General features: G+C 36.7%; 1 protein-coding gene across 2 annotated transcripts in view; it reads right to left on the bottom strand.

The window, feature by feature from the left end:
• Positions 1-17,594, bottom strand: part of UVRAG (UV radiation resistance associated) — a 324,277-nt gene that overhangs the window by 218,503 nt on the left and 88,180 nt on the right. For both annotated transcript variants that reach the window (XM_052652384.1, XM_052652385.1), the window contains exon 6: positions 16,097-16,182. In XM_052652384.1, the coding sequence (XP_052508344.1) occupies positions 16,097-16,182 (86 nt within the window). The remainder of the gene's footprint in view (positions 1-16,096; positions 16,183-17,594) is intronic.

Below are 17,594 nucleotides of genomic sequence, written 5' to 3'. Positions count from 1 at the left end.
GCCATGCTTCCTGATCAATTTTATGTCCAGGCAATATTCCAACCTCTCAGATTCTTGACCTCCACCCGTTCAGTCAGTTCAGTTATTCTCTTACTTTATATCATAATTAATAACTGCATCTTTAAAATCTCAACTTCAAGCATCCCAAGCACTAACCACTGCTCTCTATATTTCATTCCAACAATTTGTTTCCATCATCGGAATTTCCAATCCATTGATTCTATATCTCTTTTTTCACTGATCATCACTTCCTTCGTGTCCTCACTTCTCTTCTTATCCAACATAGAGTCCATGGTCCACCATTATAAATCATTCATATGGACCTCTCTTCTTGCCCATGAATTTACCTGGCAAAACCCTAATTCTGGTTAAACTGTCTTCACCTTTGCACTCAAGAGGCTGAATACAGCTGGTGAAAAACAGCATGCTGAATGTTCTCCCTTAAATGTATAACCAAAGTATGGAACCTGGACCAGAAGCATCGGGTTCACGGGGGACAGTCAGAGATGTGAATTCCCAAACCTTGCCCAGAACTAATGCATCAGGAACTTCGTGCGGAGGCCCAGCTATCAGTGTTGCACCAAGCCCTCCAGCTGATTCTGATGCAGGCTTAAGTTTGAGAACTATCAGGCCAAGTTAATTCACTCTCATTCTCCAAGATGATGATTTTAAATCTTCTCTTTTCTCTTCAAACGTTATACAAACCTTCCACCTTCTGACACCTGACTGATGACCCTACTGAAAAACAGAAGCAATCAGAGGACAACTTACTCATTCCCCCATCACTAAATATATCATGTGGTTCTGTGTGTATCCCATATATTCTGCCTTCCCCACATGTATACACCCCTCTTTTACAAGGCCTAACCATCTACTCATACACAGGATTCCACTATCTTTCACTTATCAAAGCTTTTCATGCCTGCTATTATTCCCTCTCTTTCTTGGGCATCCAGTTTTTCCTTTAGCACATGAGTATGCTGACTTGATGGACATGAGTTTGAGTGAACTCCAGGAGTTGGTGATGGACAGGGAGGCCTGGCGTGCTGCGATTCATGGCGTCACAAAGAGTCAGACACACGACTGAGCGACTGAACTGGACTGATGCTAAATACCTTCCACCTCAAAACAAAAAGACTCTTCGCTTGACCCTCACCGCCTTCCAGCTTTAGTACCATTTTCCGGCTCCTCTGTACAGAAAAACTTCACAGGAACAGTTTACACTTCTTGTCTTATTTCCTTACTCTTATTCTCTCCCTAAATGACTCCTGCAACATCACAAAAACTGCTCTTACAAATGTCACCAGTGGAACCCCCAATTGCTAGATTCAGTTTTCAATTATCGTTCCGCTTCTTACTCAATCACAGTATTTGATTCAGTTATCAATTCCATGCAAATATTTTGGCTCTGGGATGCCACATTGTCCTAGATTTCCCCCAGACCTTATTAGCTGCCCCTATTCCTTTGCTATATTCTCCTTTTCCAACATGTTGGAGAATCTTGAACAAAGTCTGGAAGGTAGAAGGTGGGGAAGCCATTCTTCCAGGAGCAGTGACAGACCCTCTCCAGTATGAGTTTCTGCAGCAGTCAGTTTCCTCGTTCAGGTGTCTGGGGATAAGGGGTGGTTACTTCACTAGCAGCAGTTCTGTGAGCGCCAGATCGCCACTGTGCTGAGCTGACCTCAAAGCCTAGTATAAAGCAGTGTGTCTCTGAAGCCGAACAGCCCCCTGACTTCTACTCCTTCAGCCCTCAAGTGATTCTATAAATACCCACTCTCTGTGTGAAATCTCTCCCTGACGAAAATATCTAGAGTGGTTTGTTTCCTACACTGAACCTTGACTGACACTATTCCTAAGTTCAAATCTCCAGCAGTACCAATTAGCCCTGAGATCAAAAGTGCACATCCAAATGCTTTAGTACCTCCACCTTCATGACTGATACATATCTCAAACCTAATGTCCCAAATATAGTCTCGATTCCCCACGAGCTCATCCTCCTTCTCCCCTACAAACCTCTCTCATTTTCATAAATGCCACCACAATTCACCTAATTGCACAGATTAAATATCTATACATTATTTTTAAGTCCAGTTTCTCTTGAATGCCCACATCTAATCCATTACCAAGGCTGGTTAGCTCCAACTTTCTCTTCATATACCTCAACTGCTATCAGACCAGCCTAAGTCACTCTTGGCTCTTGCCTGGATAAGACAATAGTCTCTTAACTAATCTCTCACTACTCTCCCTCCCCTCAGCCTATTCTCCACGCCAGAGTCACTTTCTTTAAATAAAAGTCAGATCATATCACTCCCTTGGCTCCAACCCCTCCAACATCTTTCCATCATACATGGAAAAAATGTAAACTTCTACACAATCTGGCCTCTATCAGCTTTGTTCACTATGCTCAAACCAGACTGACCTCTTAGCTGTACTTTCAGCCAACCCAAGTTCACCGCTTTCTCAAGGGCTCTTACACCAGCTATGCCTGCTCTCTGGCATGTTCTTCCTAAAGATACCCACACAACTTGCTGCCTTATCTTTTTCAAATCTTTTCTTCTCAGTGAAGTGTTTCCTGACCACTCTAGTAAAATACCTCACCCCACCATCCCCAGTATACTCCACTGCCATAGCACTCTCACTCTTCTACCCACAGGAACACTACGCCTACGTATTTTTTTCTTCAGAAAAAGTCCAAATTCTTTACAACATGGGAGGCAGCATGGAAGAAAGAAAAGAAAATGGAGGAAAACCTTTGACTGACTGGTTCTGTCACAATGCAACCTTAAGCAGGTCAACTTCCCTTTCAGGATCTGTGTCGTCATTAGCAAAATAGGGATAATAAAGAATAACACCAATCACATACACTTGCTTTGACAAATAAGAGATAAAGCATATAAAGTACTTATCTGACAAATGGTACATATTCAATAAATATGTCTATTTTACTATTATTACCCAACAACTGTTTGCCAAATTAACTAAATAACTCTTTAAAGACAGCAACTATACTCCCGAAGTCCTCTCTTCTCCAAGCTAAATATCCTCTATTCTCAACTATTAAAAAACCCCTCATTCACCCTGGCCATCTCCCTTGGCTCTTTCTCATCAAAGTAAACTGGGATTCAAATTAAACAGAATATTCCAAATATGACCTAATGAACACAAAGTCCAGGAAGATATTACTTCGCTTGATCTGGGCACTCTAATTAATGCAACATAAGATAATCTTAACTCCTTTTTGAGAGCTGTTGAGTCAATTTCTTGGCTTACACTAAATTTTTCATACATTTAAATCTCCAAATGTTCTCCCCATATGTTCCCCGTAAGGTCAATTCTACTGCAAGGTTCATATTTGACACTGTCACTAGAATCAAAGAATTGGAATTAAAAAAAAAAATCAATGCTACCACAGAAATCATTTTGCCTCAAATTAGTATGCTTCTTGCAGAGTTGGAATTTAATGGTTCAGAGCTTGAAAACAGAAACACCAACAAAGAAACATCACTCTGTCTGCTCACTCCACACTGTATTAAAAGAAAAGGAGTGGAAGAAGCCCCATGGTCACAGAGTTAGAGAGACGCTCCTCAACAGCGAACTTACAGATTTTAGTTAACATTTCCAGCCTGAGGAGGCACAGAGGCACAGAACTTTGAAGGCTCTTAGGAGAGCTTATTATGAAAGTCTCCATTGTGCCAGGGCCAGAAGACTCTCTGAGAAACGTCTGGCCCATTCACACCCAGTGCACCACCAAAGAAATTTTATGGTGGTGCATAAAATTGGGGCAAAGAAGGGGCATAGGAGCTGTTAGGCAGCCTCAAGGAATTCTTCCACATGAGATGAGGAAATATATTGGAAAGGTCTTTGCCATCAAATGGACCAGGACTCTGAATAACACACACTAGCTCATCTTTTTTAAGTTGTCATTTCACTTACCAGCAAAACAGAATTATAATAGTAGCACAGCATTGCGAATATTATAAATATATATATGCTAAGTTTTTAGCATTTAAGTATGTTTCCTATTTGAGATAATCAAATAGTATTTTCTTTCCCTACCACCTGTTAAGGCATAGAAAAGGGTGGGATTATAACTTTTTCCTACAATACCAACAAAACATTTAGAAATTATTATTACCCTCTCAATGAATCTAAGACTCCCTGCTTGCTGAATCTGTTAATCTGTCCTACTAAAGTACAAGTTTCCAAAGTATGAATCTGGCTTCTCATGTCAATGGAGTACTTCCAGCCATAAAGAATCATAAGATTGAGATTATTATAATGGCTACTCTCCTCAACAGATAAACATGCTGAGTCTCATATTCTCTTGAAAGGTAAACACCCTACCTTTTAATATAAAAGTTACTTTAAGGGCCAGGTAATATCCCAATGAGCATAATGTATTAATTCTCCTAAAATCTCTGATAAGTTCTCTTAATAAAACAGCATGTAAAAATCAAGTTATGGGTGGGGTAGGTGTTTAATGGTAACTGGTTATTTTTATTGGCAGAGATATCAGGGTGAAATAACTAAACCTTGGAAAGCTGCCTTGGAACATGCCTGGCACCAATGGGAAAGTAGAAGTTACAAGGCAGCTATGAGGGGTGTGATGGTAAAGCTTTAATTTGCAGTGACATCTTAAACAAAGCAGTCTTAGTAAAGTAACCCTGTGAAATCAAGCCAGAACTGAAGGACAGAGGCAGGGACAGAGAACATCTCTTGGGCAGAAGACTATGCATATATTTAACTGCCCTCCTTTTACACACCTCTTTCACCATTCTAACAATATCTGAATGAATCTGGCTACTGCTCCAAGCCAGAAATTCTGAACATTATTTTGGGGAGGCTCATTTATTTTATCTATTGTGTTGCTACCTCTGTTGAACATTCAGTCCACTAGAGAAAATGGGCTTAGCACCATGAACAGCCTACAAAAGGTCCTAGTTAAAGACCATGAGACATATCAGTAACTCATGACTATTGGTTAATTCATTCAATAAACTAGTTAATTTACCACACACAACGCCTTTATGGGACTTTCATTAGCAAGAACTTTGTCTACAATGAAGTATTTAGATGTTTTATAGTAAATATATACTATAATTGTGGAGGAACATATCCAAGATTAATATTAATTATCTTAGAAATGGTGACTTAAAACTACCATTTAAAAAAATTCCTCCAAAAATCTACCTATTATTCAGTGATTATCCAACTGGATTGTATTTCATGCATTCATTTAATAATTTATCATTCAGTCAGTTAACAAATATTTACTAGCATCTACTCTGAGTTAGGCTGGTGCTATATATGCTGGGGACAAAATATAAACTAGAGCTCTAAATTCCCCACACTTATGTATTGGTCTGTGTTCTCCGTTCTCATTCTGAGAAATATTTTAAAGACAAAAAGTATATCAAATATTTTGTTTCAGTTCACACACAAAAAAGCATTCAACTTCTGCATTAGAAAGCATCCTGTCCAATAATATAACTAAATTTCTAACTGGTTTCTGGGCTTAATTAGAAAATCTGCTGTAAATTGCTGAAATAATTAAAAGAATTACAAAATAAAACTATATGCGCTATTTCAGCAATAAATTTAAATATCTAGAGGAAGTACATGGTTTCCTAGCAAAAAATAAACTATCAAGAATAAACCATGGAGAAGTAGGATAAAAGAGAGCAAATAGCACCAGAAGTATGAGAGTCAGATTTATCATCATACAAGTCACCTGAACTAGATGATTTAATAGCTAAATTCTCTAACAAACCTTTAAAGAATTAAAAATCCCCAAAATCATTTAATATGTTTCAGTTGATTATGATACTAATAGCTAACAAATACAGTATTAACTAATTTGGGCAGTGTACTAAGCACTTGATATTAATTCACTTAATCTCCCAACAACCCAATGAGGTTATTATCACCATTTTACAAAGGAGGATAACAGAAAAAGATGAAAAGCTTCCCAATTCAATTTCAGGATCTCAGGAAAGATTACCTATCACACCTTCCTTCCCACCCCCCTGAAAAACAAGTACTATATATCAATCTCAATTGTAGTAATGATCAAAAGAATAATCTATAACTAATTAGTAATACAATACCAAGAAATCTACATACCTTTTTGCAACTTTAAAGAAAAACATATAACATCAATAAATATTAAAGGCAATTCCAAAAATTCAGCATCTATTGCTTTAAAAAGTTAAATAGGAAGAATTATCAAGAAGATTTTCCAAAATTAACAGAAAATATTCTGAACAGCAAAATAGTGATCATTTTTAATTAAAACAAGAATTGGACTAAACTGCTCATTATTTTCATTACATTTCAACATTAATTTTAAAGTTCTAAAAGGTGTAGTAAATGCAGTAAAGACAAAAAAACAGTATAAATATTGCAAAAGAACAGATAAATCTATCCTTTTATTAATAATGAGTATATGGCCAAGAAAATCAGAGATCTTTCCTTAAAAAATAAGAAAAACTAACTTGATACCATCACTGAATATGACTTTTTAAAAATTACAGTTTTTCCCTATAACAGAAATGAGTATACAAGAATGGAAATGGAAAACATTTTATTAAAGAATTGTGTAAAAACTATAGCATACCTAAGAACAAACTTAATGGAAAGGCACATGACCATATAAAGAGAACTATAAAATCTTACCAAAGGATTGAAATAAAATTTGAACAAATATAAAACATATCATGTCTTGGATGGGAATACTAACATAAAAATGACTCTTTGCGACCCCATGGACTATACAGTCCATGGAATTCTCTAGGCCAGAATACTGGAGTGGGTAGCCTATCCCTTCAGAAGATCATCCCGACCCAGGAATAGAACTGGGATCTCCTGCATTCCTCACCAACTGAGCTATCAGGGAAGCCCCCATAAAAAATGACAGTTCTCACCAAATATAAAAAGTCAATGAATATAAAAATTCCCGTTAGAATTCAAGAAAGGTTTTTTTTTTTAGAATAGGATTAAATAATCTTAATGTTCATATGAAAGAATAAAGTTCTAAGAATAGCCAAAAATAGTTTGAAAAAGAAGAGTAGCAAGAGGGGTACTTGCCTTACTTGGTATTAGGATACCAAAAAAACCCACTGTAATTAATCTGAAATTGGCAAAGAACTACACAAAAGGATCAGAACAAAAAGGGAGTCCAGAAATGAACCCCAGCTTTTAGTGTATGACAAAGGTGGTACCTAAATTCAGTAAGAAAAGAAAGTTCGTGGCACAACTGGACACTCATCTGTAAAGAAAGTGAATTTCTATCTCAATATATGGAATATCTACACAATATATTTAAGAATAATTCCAAATTGTATTAGAGATTTAATTTTAAATGTAAAATAATATAAACCTCAAAAGAAACTTAGAAAATGTACGTAGAACTAAGACAGAAGAGAGGCTTCTAATAAGGCAACTATACTCCAATGCAAAAAATATCTTTTTAAAAAAGAGAGCTACTTCTCAAACCAAGACAGAGTGCCCAGAAGACATCCAAGGAAAACCAAAATTACATGATATGACAAATATAAACATTTTGTATAAAGTATACTAACTCAAGATGTAACTGAGCGATTTGGGAAAAATACCAAGGGCTTGTAAAATTATATGAAAGAAACACAAGCAACTCAATTAAAAGATAGGTAAAATATTAAGAATAGGTAAATTCACAGAAGAATACTGGATGGCTAACAAATCCAGGATATTCACTTTCACTTGTAGCTCAGACTAAGCACTGGTACTGAAACTCATAAAAATTAAAGGAACACTGAGGTGTTGTACTCATCAAATTAATAAAAATCACACGAAAAAAGATGATACCCATGGCCAGCAGGGCTTCAAGGTAAAGAGGAAAGTCACATATTATATGTACTCTTTGAGGAAACAGTCTGCTATTTCCTAAAATTAAAATTATACATGTCCTTTGACTTAGAAACTCTACTCCTGGAAATTTAATACATAGAAACAAAAACATCACAGATATAAAAATATATGCATATATAGATACTTACTCCAGTATTGCACATAATGGCAAAATGAACAAATAAAAAACCAGATCCAAAGTAAATATTAAATGTCTATCCATAGGGTGATGACTGAAAAATATAGTACACCTCACCATGGACTATTAAGAAATCATTAAAACAGTGAACTGAAGAGATTTGTACATGGAATTTTAAACAAGAAAACAAAAGGTAGGGTTAAGCATATAATATCCACTCCAATTTTGTCAAATAGCAATTAAAAACATATACATAATTATGCATTTGGTGATATCTATGACTTATACATAGAGATCATAGGAAAAAATATGAAACAGATACACAACAGATTGTTAATATGGGTACACAAGCGACTGGGGTTATGTCAACATGTGTTCTGTGTTTGGATCCTATCTTGTTCAGTTCAGGCTGTTGTAACAAAATACCACAGACAGGGTAAATTATAAACAGAAATTTATTTCTCACAGTTCTGGGGCTCAGAAGTCTATGATCAAGGCACCAGTTTGGTTGGTATCTGGTGAGAGCCTGCTTCCTGGTTCACAGTTACCTTTTCACTACATCACATGGAGAAAGGGACGGGGTCTCCCTAAGGCCTTTTATAAGGGCACTAATCCCATCTATGGGGGCTCTGCATTCCTGACCTAATCATCACCCAAAGGCCCCCACTTCAAAGTACCATCACACTGGGGATTAGGTTTCAATGTATCAGTTTGGGGTGGGGGTGGGGGGCCACAAACATTCAGTCTACAACTGGTGGTTCTGGTAGTGAGGGAAAGAGTTTGAGAAAGAAGACAAGACAAAAACTAAAAGAAATTACTCCAGACTTTGTTTAACATTTTATCAGTATTTTTGTAAGTATATATGTGCCTTTCTGTGTGTGTATATATAGAAAGATGAATAAAAATAAAATGTGCTATTACACATAAATACCAATTGTTTAACTAAAAACTTACATTAAATACCTAAACATTTTTTAATATCTAACTTTTTAATTTTAAATTTTGATTAAAAACCTTCCTAAATCTTGTCACATATCACTGCTCTCTTACGTAGACTTTAACAAGGACTACTTTATATTCCACTGATGGTTTGGTATCAACATAGTATAATGGAAGAACGCACATGCGCTCTTCATTCAAACGTGCTTTAATACTTGCTTATCTTGTGGTGCTAGACACACACTGATCTAAGCCTCAGTGTCCTCGTGTGTTAAATGGAGAGAGCATTAGTGAAAACTAACATGGGACAGTTAATAATTCTCATTATTAACTTCAGTCAGGAACTACAGTATGGAGCTGTACTTGGGAAAAGCTGCTCACACAGAGAAGAGAGATGCTAGCTATGCCTTTCTTCACTTAGTCAGTCTCTCTTCACAGCTGGGCTATTTCTATTTCTCCCTGCCTTCCTTTTATATGAAGTAGTGACAGAGGGCTATTTACAAATCCAAACACAGTGAGTATAAAGATAGCACAGTAGCTACTATGATTTACCCTTCAGTTCCACTCCAGAAACAAAGAGTAAAGCACAAACAGAGCAAACTGCCAGATTCTGCTTCTCCTTGCTGTCAGTGTGTCTACCTTAACAGTAATCCTCTTAATTCCCTTCATTTATCAAAAATGAGCACACAGACACTGGGTCTAGTGTCTACCAAAAACAGAAAACTATACGAGTCTTAGGACATAAATTCTGTGACATCTTTTGCTTACAATCAGGTTCTTAATTATATTCTCTACACTTGCGCTTACCTCTTAGGGAGAGACATCATTAGGAGGGGAGAGAGGAGAAAACTCTCCCTGCAACCTAAAAGTTGGTCATCGCATTGAAAACTTAAAGATTATAAACAATTACACCCTTACACATGTCATCCTCCCCGTTTTCTAAACATTACAGCAAGAATAATTTATTTGATACGAGCATTTCCCTTCTATAACTGAAATTCTGTCGGAGAAAGTATTTTCTATCAAAGTGGGGGGTGGGGATATGGCAACAATTTACCAGATAAAGATCTTCCCCAAAGAATCTACATAAGGAATAAGACCATAAGTCACAAAATCCTGAAATTGTTATGTTGAAGGCAGTGGCAGAAAGAAAAGAGGCAGTTGAATCCTTATGGACCTGATTGTATTTTTAACACTTTTTTGATAATGGTTGAGCAATTTTTTACAACTCTCATTTCACCAGGTACAAACCAGAAACAGGAACAACAGAACCCAGTTCCCTGTAACCTGAAGAACAGTTTAAACTGATAAATTAAAACAGCATTTCTTATCTGCTAAATATACTTGATATGTAGCTGTCATAGGACTAACACAAGGATCAACCAAAAGGATTCTTGTCTAAAGGAGCTCTCAATTTCTGGGTGCTAAGCAGAGAGCAAATCAGACAACGAAGAACTAATTACAAAAGTACGTGCTCAGTAAAGGCTAGCTACTAGTAGCAGAAGGACCTGAAAGAATATTAGTTCCTTTGGACTATTTAGAACCATTTGAATACCAAATTAAGAAGGAAGGACTTTATCCTCTATGTGAGAGCTCAAAGATTTCTAAACCAAATGAGTGACAAAACTGATATATCTTTGATCGTTCTGGCAGCAATGTGGCAGAGGAATTGTACCAAAGCAGTGTGAAAAAATTAAGTAGTAAAACATGCTGGTTATGAACACAAGCTCAGGAGCTAAACTAGGTTTAAATACAGACTAACATGAACCACCTGTATAACCCTGGATAAGCTACTCAACTGCTTTGTGCCTCAACTTCCTAATCTATAAACAGGAATAAACATTTCTAACCACATGGGGTTCTTGTAAGAATTAAAAGAGTCAATTCATATAAATCACTTAACATAGTTCCTAACACAAAGGAAATGCTCAATAAATAAACCTCTTAGGACTTTCCTGGTGGTCCAGTGGTTATGAATCCACCTGCCAACACGGGGGACAAAAGTTTGATCCCTGATCCTGGAAGATCCTGCATGCCATGGAGCAGCTAAGCCCTTGTGATAGTTACTGGGCCTGTGTGCCTAGAGCCTGTGCTCCACAACAAGACAAGCCACCACTAAGAGAAGCCCGTATGCCACAACGAAGAGTAGCTCCTGATCACCGCAACTAGAGAAAGCCTGCACAACAACAAAGACCCAGCCCAGCCATAAATAAGTAAATGATTTTAAAAAATAATATCTATTAATTGCATGAAAGGAAAACTGAAAGTAGGAAGATCAGAGGTCAGGAAATAGTCCAGGAAAACAGAGGTGAGAACAAATAAGGGTATGCTCACTAGCGTGCCTAAGATGCTGATGATACTATTAGAGAAACGAGGGAAAACAAAAGGAAGAGAAAGATCAAGCCGACGTACGTAGATTAAGCCAGACATGTTATGGTTGAGGTTCCTATAGAACATGAAAGTCTACTCGTCCCTGGAAACTACAGAGCAGAAATCCCAAAGAAAACTTGGAACCAGAGACATAGTTTTGAGAGCTATTAACATGTGGCTGTGGTAGTTGAAGTTGTGGTAATGAAAAAGAGTCCTTAGGGAGAAAGAGTAATGCAGGATCCACAGGACCAAGGGCTCTGGGATCACAACAAAATCCACAGTAACTCCAACATAATGTCAGTAAGATGGAGAGGAGAAAACACAGCCCCATGAAACAACCCCTCCCTTCAAGTAGTTTTCAGTGCCATCAGGGAGACAAGACATGCACATGTTGAACAATTTTTATCATGATTGTTAGAGGATTAACAAAAGTAATTCTAAAAACAGAGGTGGTAGGCATTAGAAAGGCAAGTACAGAAAGGGAAATTATGCCAGAAATTGTAAAACCTAGCAGTAATATATAAAGGGAACACCAGCATAGAGAAGAAAGCTAATTTCAAGGTGGAAGAGTCAAGGGGGAAATGAAGACTATTGTTTATTGCTATGACCTTTTAATCTATTTTATCTGCTTTAATTCTCATAATATGTCTATGAGACCAATATTTCCCCCATTTTACAAGAACAGTTTGAGGCATACCAAAGTTAAGAAACTTGCCCATGTTCCAGTTTAGGACTGGAACCTAGATGAAGGACCAAAGCCCATGGTTTGTGCACCATACCCCCATTTATTAAACTGGTAAAAGGAAGACATGTCAAAAGAGAAAGAAAAAACAAGAAAACTATACTCAGAGAAAACAATTAGTCTCACTTAGTTCAATACAATAGTTACCTTTCTGAGAAAGTATGAAAGGGAAAACGAAACAAAACAAGAATGTTTTTAAACACTAACAATAGTCTTTCAGTTCCAGAGGACAGGCAGGATTACAGCCATCTGCTTGCTTCCAGTCTTGCCCCTCAGGGCTCTTCCACACTATCATCATGGTTAGAATCAAATGCACACTCCTGAGTACACCACTCCTCTCCAGGCAATCCTTCAACAACTGCCCATCACCAACATAGTAACATTTTAAGAATCAACAGATCCCAAAAGAGAAAGCTGTTTACAGACTCATTAACCTAGAAGGAATAATAATAAAGAGAAGGAAAGTTAACTTCTAAATTAAAGGATCACTTATAATTCATAACTCTACTTTTCTCACTTCAAAACTGTAAAATCAAGGAAATTTCAAATGCCAGTTAAAGAGCAACATTGACACCTTGTGGTGAACATCCTAAAGTATGAAATGTGACAATAAGTGAAGGGTCTCCTAATTAAACGTCTGCTTACGTGAAAACTAATGCTTAATCCAGGGATTTCCAAGGGTTACGAAGCAGAAATCAGATACCAAACTGAATGTGAATTTGGAAAGAGCTGCTCTTTCTTTGGTAACACTGGAATTAGTCTAAATTCCTAACTGTTGGCAGAAGAGTAAAACCTCAGGTCATTGTTTCCCTACAAAATGTGGTACAACACATCCATCAGAAGGGGATATAATGGGTCATAGATGCTCCAAAAGCAGCCTTTACTTAGTCAAGATTTCCTATCTTTTTGTATGACATTTACAAATAAAAGGTGGGACATTATCAATTCATAGTAGCTACCAACACAAAAACACAGTGAGTGTTACTAACAGGAGACATGGGTTCTAACCCCGGGTTCTAACCCCGACTCCAACAGTACTGAAAATTTTGTGGAGTAAATCATATTTAAAAATCCAGACTCTATATATTTTCACATAAAATCACAGATCAAGAAGTAATAATTAAAAAAAAAAAAAGAAATCATCAGGAAAGGAAAAGGTATATTTTTAAAAATTACTCCATCCAGGAACAATGTTGCCTGAGTAAAGGAGGGGAAACAATGAACAAAATTGATTAGCACCACATTGACTTTCTCTGCAATCACTTTATATATATCTCATGGTTAAGAACAGTGGGAAAAGAACTTTTAATCGAGCAGATACATGACAATTACTCTGAACTGTGTGAATTAGTAAAGAAAGTTCCATCTTAGTCATTAACATTGACAAGTACAATTTAAAGTTTCTAGCTCCAGAGTAACTTTCTGGGTTCAGCCAATTTACTTAATAAACAGACATTAGATTTGGTTCAGAAAAAAGTATATCTGTGTTACCAGCTACAAATGATTTACATAAAGATGTTGAGCAGGCAATTATTAACAAGGTTATTCAAACTGCTGACACACCTAAGGAATTTAGAAGGCACTCCAGAAGTGAAACTCCCCAGAGACATTTCATTGCAAGATCAGTGTTAATTAACTGAGCAACTACCAAACTAATTTTATGATTTTGCATTTATGGATGGCTCTATGACTTTCAGAAATCTTCTCCATCATCATGCTGCTGCTGCTGCTAAGTCGCTTCAGCTGTGTCCAACTCTGTGTGACCCCAGAGACGGCAGCCCACCAGGCTCCCCAGTCCCTGGGATTCTCCAGGCAAGAACACTGGAGTGGGTTGCCATTTACTTCTCCAATGCATGAAAGTGAAAAGTGAAAGTGAAGTCAATCAGTCGTGTCCGACTCCCAGTGACCCGATGGACTGCAGCCTACCAGGCTCCTCCATCCACGGGATTTTCCAGGCAAGAGTACTGGAGTGGGGTGCCATTGCCTTCTCCGATCATTATACTACATGCACCCAATAACCACAAGTCTAGAATAAGTCACAGCGTGAAAAGGGTTTGCAAATTTTGTTTGCCAGAAAACCTTCATACCAATCTCCAGTCTGGCTCTTACTTGTGTGTCTCCCCTCAGCTAAGTACTGATAAGTAACTGACTGCCCCTTGGCCTCAGCTTCTACATGGAAGACAAAAGCTGATCCCTCATGTGGGAACACAGAAAACTTCTAGGAGAAAAAGGTAATAGATGTGAAAACGCTTCTGAATTAAACAAATTGTGGTACCACTGCTTCTATGTTTTAGAACATCAAAGAGGTTAAATGAATTAGGATAAATCAAGGATAATTAAAGTCACAGGAAAGTCAGTCAACACATTCTCCACTATACCAAGTTGATTCCCAAGATTCCACAGTCTCTCTTCAGCTCTTACTCTCCTGGATCATTACTGTACAGAGCCTTCAGGAAAGGAAAGTGAAGTTGCTCAGTCGTGTCTGACTCTTTGAGACCCCATGGACTGTAGCCTACCAGGCTCCTCTGTCCATGGGATTTTCCAGGCTAGAGTACTGCAGTGGGTTGCCATTTCCTTTTCCAGGGGATCTTCCCAACCCAGGGATCGAACCCTGGTCTCCCACACTGCAGGCAGACGCTTTACCCTCTAAAGCCACCAGGGCCTTCAATACCCCTTAAATCTCTATTTTCTTAGATTCTATGATACTACCTTTCCCAAATTCTCTTCTTCTCACTGACTCTGTATTCCTTTTGCTTTTAACTTTACTGATTTCTCTAATAACATAATAAAATCTCACACTTCAAAAATATCTTTAAACATAATAGTATCTATAACTCTCATTTTACTGAGGAAAATAGGCCAAGAAATATTAGTGGCTTACTCACAATTCAAACTATTTCTGTGCCTCCCTCTTTTCAATACTTAAAATTCAATGTAATCCAAACTGAATAGGCTCAAAAATAAGAGTTATATATTTTGACACAACTTGTTTTCTACCTCTACCATTCAATTACTAAATTCTGTCTATTCTGGTACATATCCTAAGAAGTCAAAGTATCTCTTAGGTAAAAATGAAAAGACATCAAATGTGTGTGGTTACTTCAGTTGAAATCATTGTCTCCTAAGAGCAATTTATATAGTCCATGTGACCAAACTCTCTATCATTCTGTATAACAAGATTCAAGATCTGCAAAGGAAAGGCTCATTTAATAACGTTTACAAAATAAACAACCATCCAACTGGACAAGGGTCCAATCATCTTTCTGGACTCTTCCTCCACCAGATATATAAAGGATGTCTAATGGTCTGAAATTTATGATGTGTTATATAAACATTAGGAAAAGACTGCCAAAATCGAGTTTCAATGAAACATCTGTCTGAGTAGGGCGAACATAGGTTGAGTGTCACTGTTAACTTCATTTTAAACTGCATTTATTTTGGTAGCCTGCCTCCTGGGAAAATGTCCTTGATGATCTACCACACTGAAAATTAAAACCAAACTTAAAAATCTTACAAAATTAAGCCCAGACATTAGGGAAATACAGAGCTGAGGCAGTTAAGCCTCTGAGCACATGAGCTTCACCCAAAGCTCTTTGACTTGCCAAACATGATTCTTTTACAGCAAGTCAAAACTCTAAGCTATGTCTAGGGCTATTGGACAGCTTTTCTAGGTAATGGTATCATTGTTAAAATTTTGATAAGTCTAAATTTTATACCTCTGGTTTCTGCTCTTTATAGTGCAGAAGACTGGAAACAGCTTATGTCCCTACTTTAAGATCACTAGCTTCCAATCATTCTCTCCCACTGTCCACAAGAAAAAAATGGCATTTGAAAGGCTTTGTAAAAGAGATAAAGTTAAATAACTGTAGCTACAAAATTTATGAACCTCTCACTAAAAAATGCTAAGTCTGAGTAACAACTTCTAAAGCTCCCATACGTTTCCTCACACTGAAATGTCACAAACTCAGAAGGAGGAAGATTCTTTAGAAAATGCAAGAAGACTCTAAGACGTTTCTTACCGCAGCAAAGAGAAGACATCATAAGAATTGCGAACACAGTTCTGATCCACCTGAAGAAGAATATTCTTCTGGGCATTTGAATAACCCTAAAAGATATTGATCAACAAATTAATCAAAGTAAAACAAAATACGTGTCCAAATTAACATGATGTTTGTCTTTTTTTAATTATGATTTAATAGTACTCAGTAGGTTCAAATCATTAAGAAATTAGAAAAAATCAAGAAATACTTTACATAACTGAAGTTTAACATTTTAGGCAAGTGAATTTAAAATAAATTTCTTCTAATATTTTCCCACAGAAACAATGTTTCACATTATAAATTTTGGTGAACTTCCCAGCGAAACCCCAGAAGTCTTTTTAACATATTATGTGGCTGAAGAAGAGTATTAACAATAATATTTCAAGTATGCCTAGCCAACATATGTAATGTATTTATGGGAGAAAAGGCATTCCAAGTTTTAATTAGGAATACCTGAAACAAATATTTCCACTCAGTAGTGTTAAGGTGTTGGCAGCAAGGATGGTTTCTACAGCTAACACAGCACAATTCCTTAAGAAGAACAGAACAGCTATCTGGCATTTCAGAAAAGCAAAGTAAATAGTAGTTAAGAAAAAAGGACTCTGGACCCAGACCACCTGGATTACAATTTAAACCCTTAACACACCAGTTCTGTAAGCTTGAGCAAGGCACCTAACTTCTTTCAGTTTAACTTTGGTTTCTCATCTATAACACGGAGATGATAATACTATCTACCTCGCAAATTGTCATGGGAATTAAAAGAACTAATATTGGTAAAATCAAAGGTATGCATAAGCACTGTATAAATGCTTGCTATAATGTTAATATAAGCATTTTCTAAAAATTACATTGCTGCAGATATTAAAAGTTTATTAGGAGAATATTATGAAGAACTTCATGCTAACAAATTTGAGAACTTAGCTTAATTAGACAAATTCCTTGAAAAACTACAACATGGCAAAACTGATGAATAATAGCTGAGTAATAACTCTATAACCATTTTTAAGTGAATAAGTAATTGAAAAATCTTTCCACAAAAATAGTCTTGGTCCAGGTTGCTTCACTGAATTATATCAAATGTTTAAGAAATATCATCAATTTAGTACAAACTCCTGAAACAGAGTAGAAAGGGACAATTTCCAACCACATTAGTGACACTAAACCTTATCTCTCTCTCTCTCATACACACACACACACACACACACACACACACACACACACACACACAATTATAAGTCAATATCCTCACGATTACAGACACAAAAATCCTTAGCGAAACATTAGAAAGTTGAACCAGAAATACATTATAAGGATAAAACAACAAAACTTCATTTTGACTGAATTTATTTTAAGAATGCAAGAGTGGTTTAGTATTTAATATCAATCAATTAGCAAATAAATGAAGCAATCATTATAAATCTACCTTTATGGGGACACAATAATAAAGATGTAATGTGATGATAAAAATGGAGGAACA

The sequence above is a fragment of the Budorcas taxicolor genome, chromosome 15, assembly GCF_023091745.1.
Source record: "Budorcas taxicolor isolate Tak-1 chromosome 15, Takin1.1, whole genome shotgun sequence".
Taxonomy (NCBI): Eukaryota; Metazoa; Chordata; class Mammalia; order Artiodactyla; family Bovidae; genus Budorcas; species Budorcas taxicolor.
The sequence above is the reverse complement of the archived record's forward strand: the minus strand, read 5'-3'. Positions and strand labels throughout refer to the sequence as shown.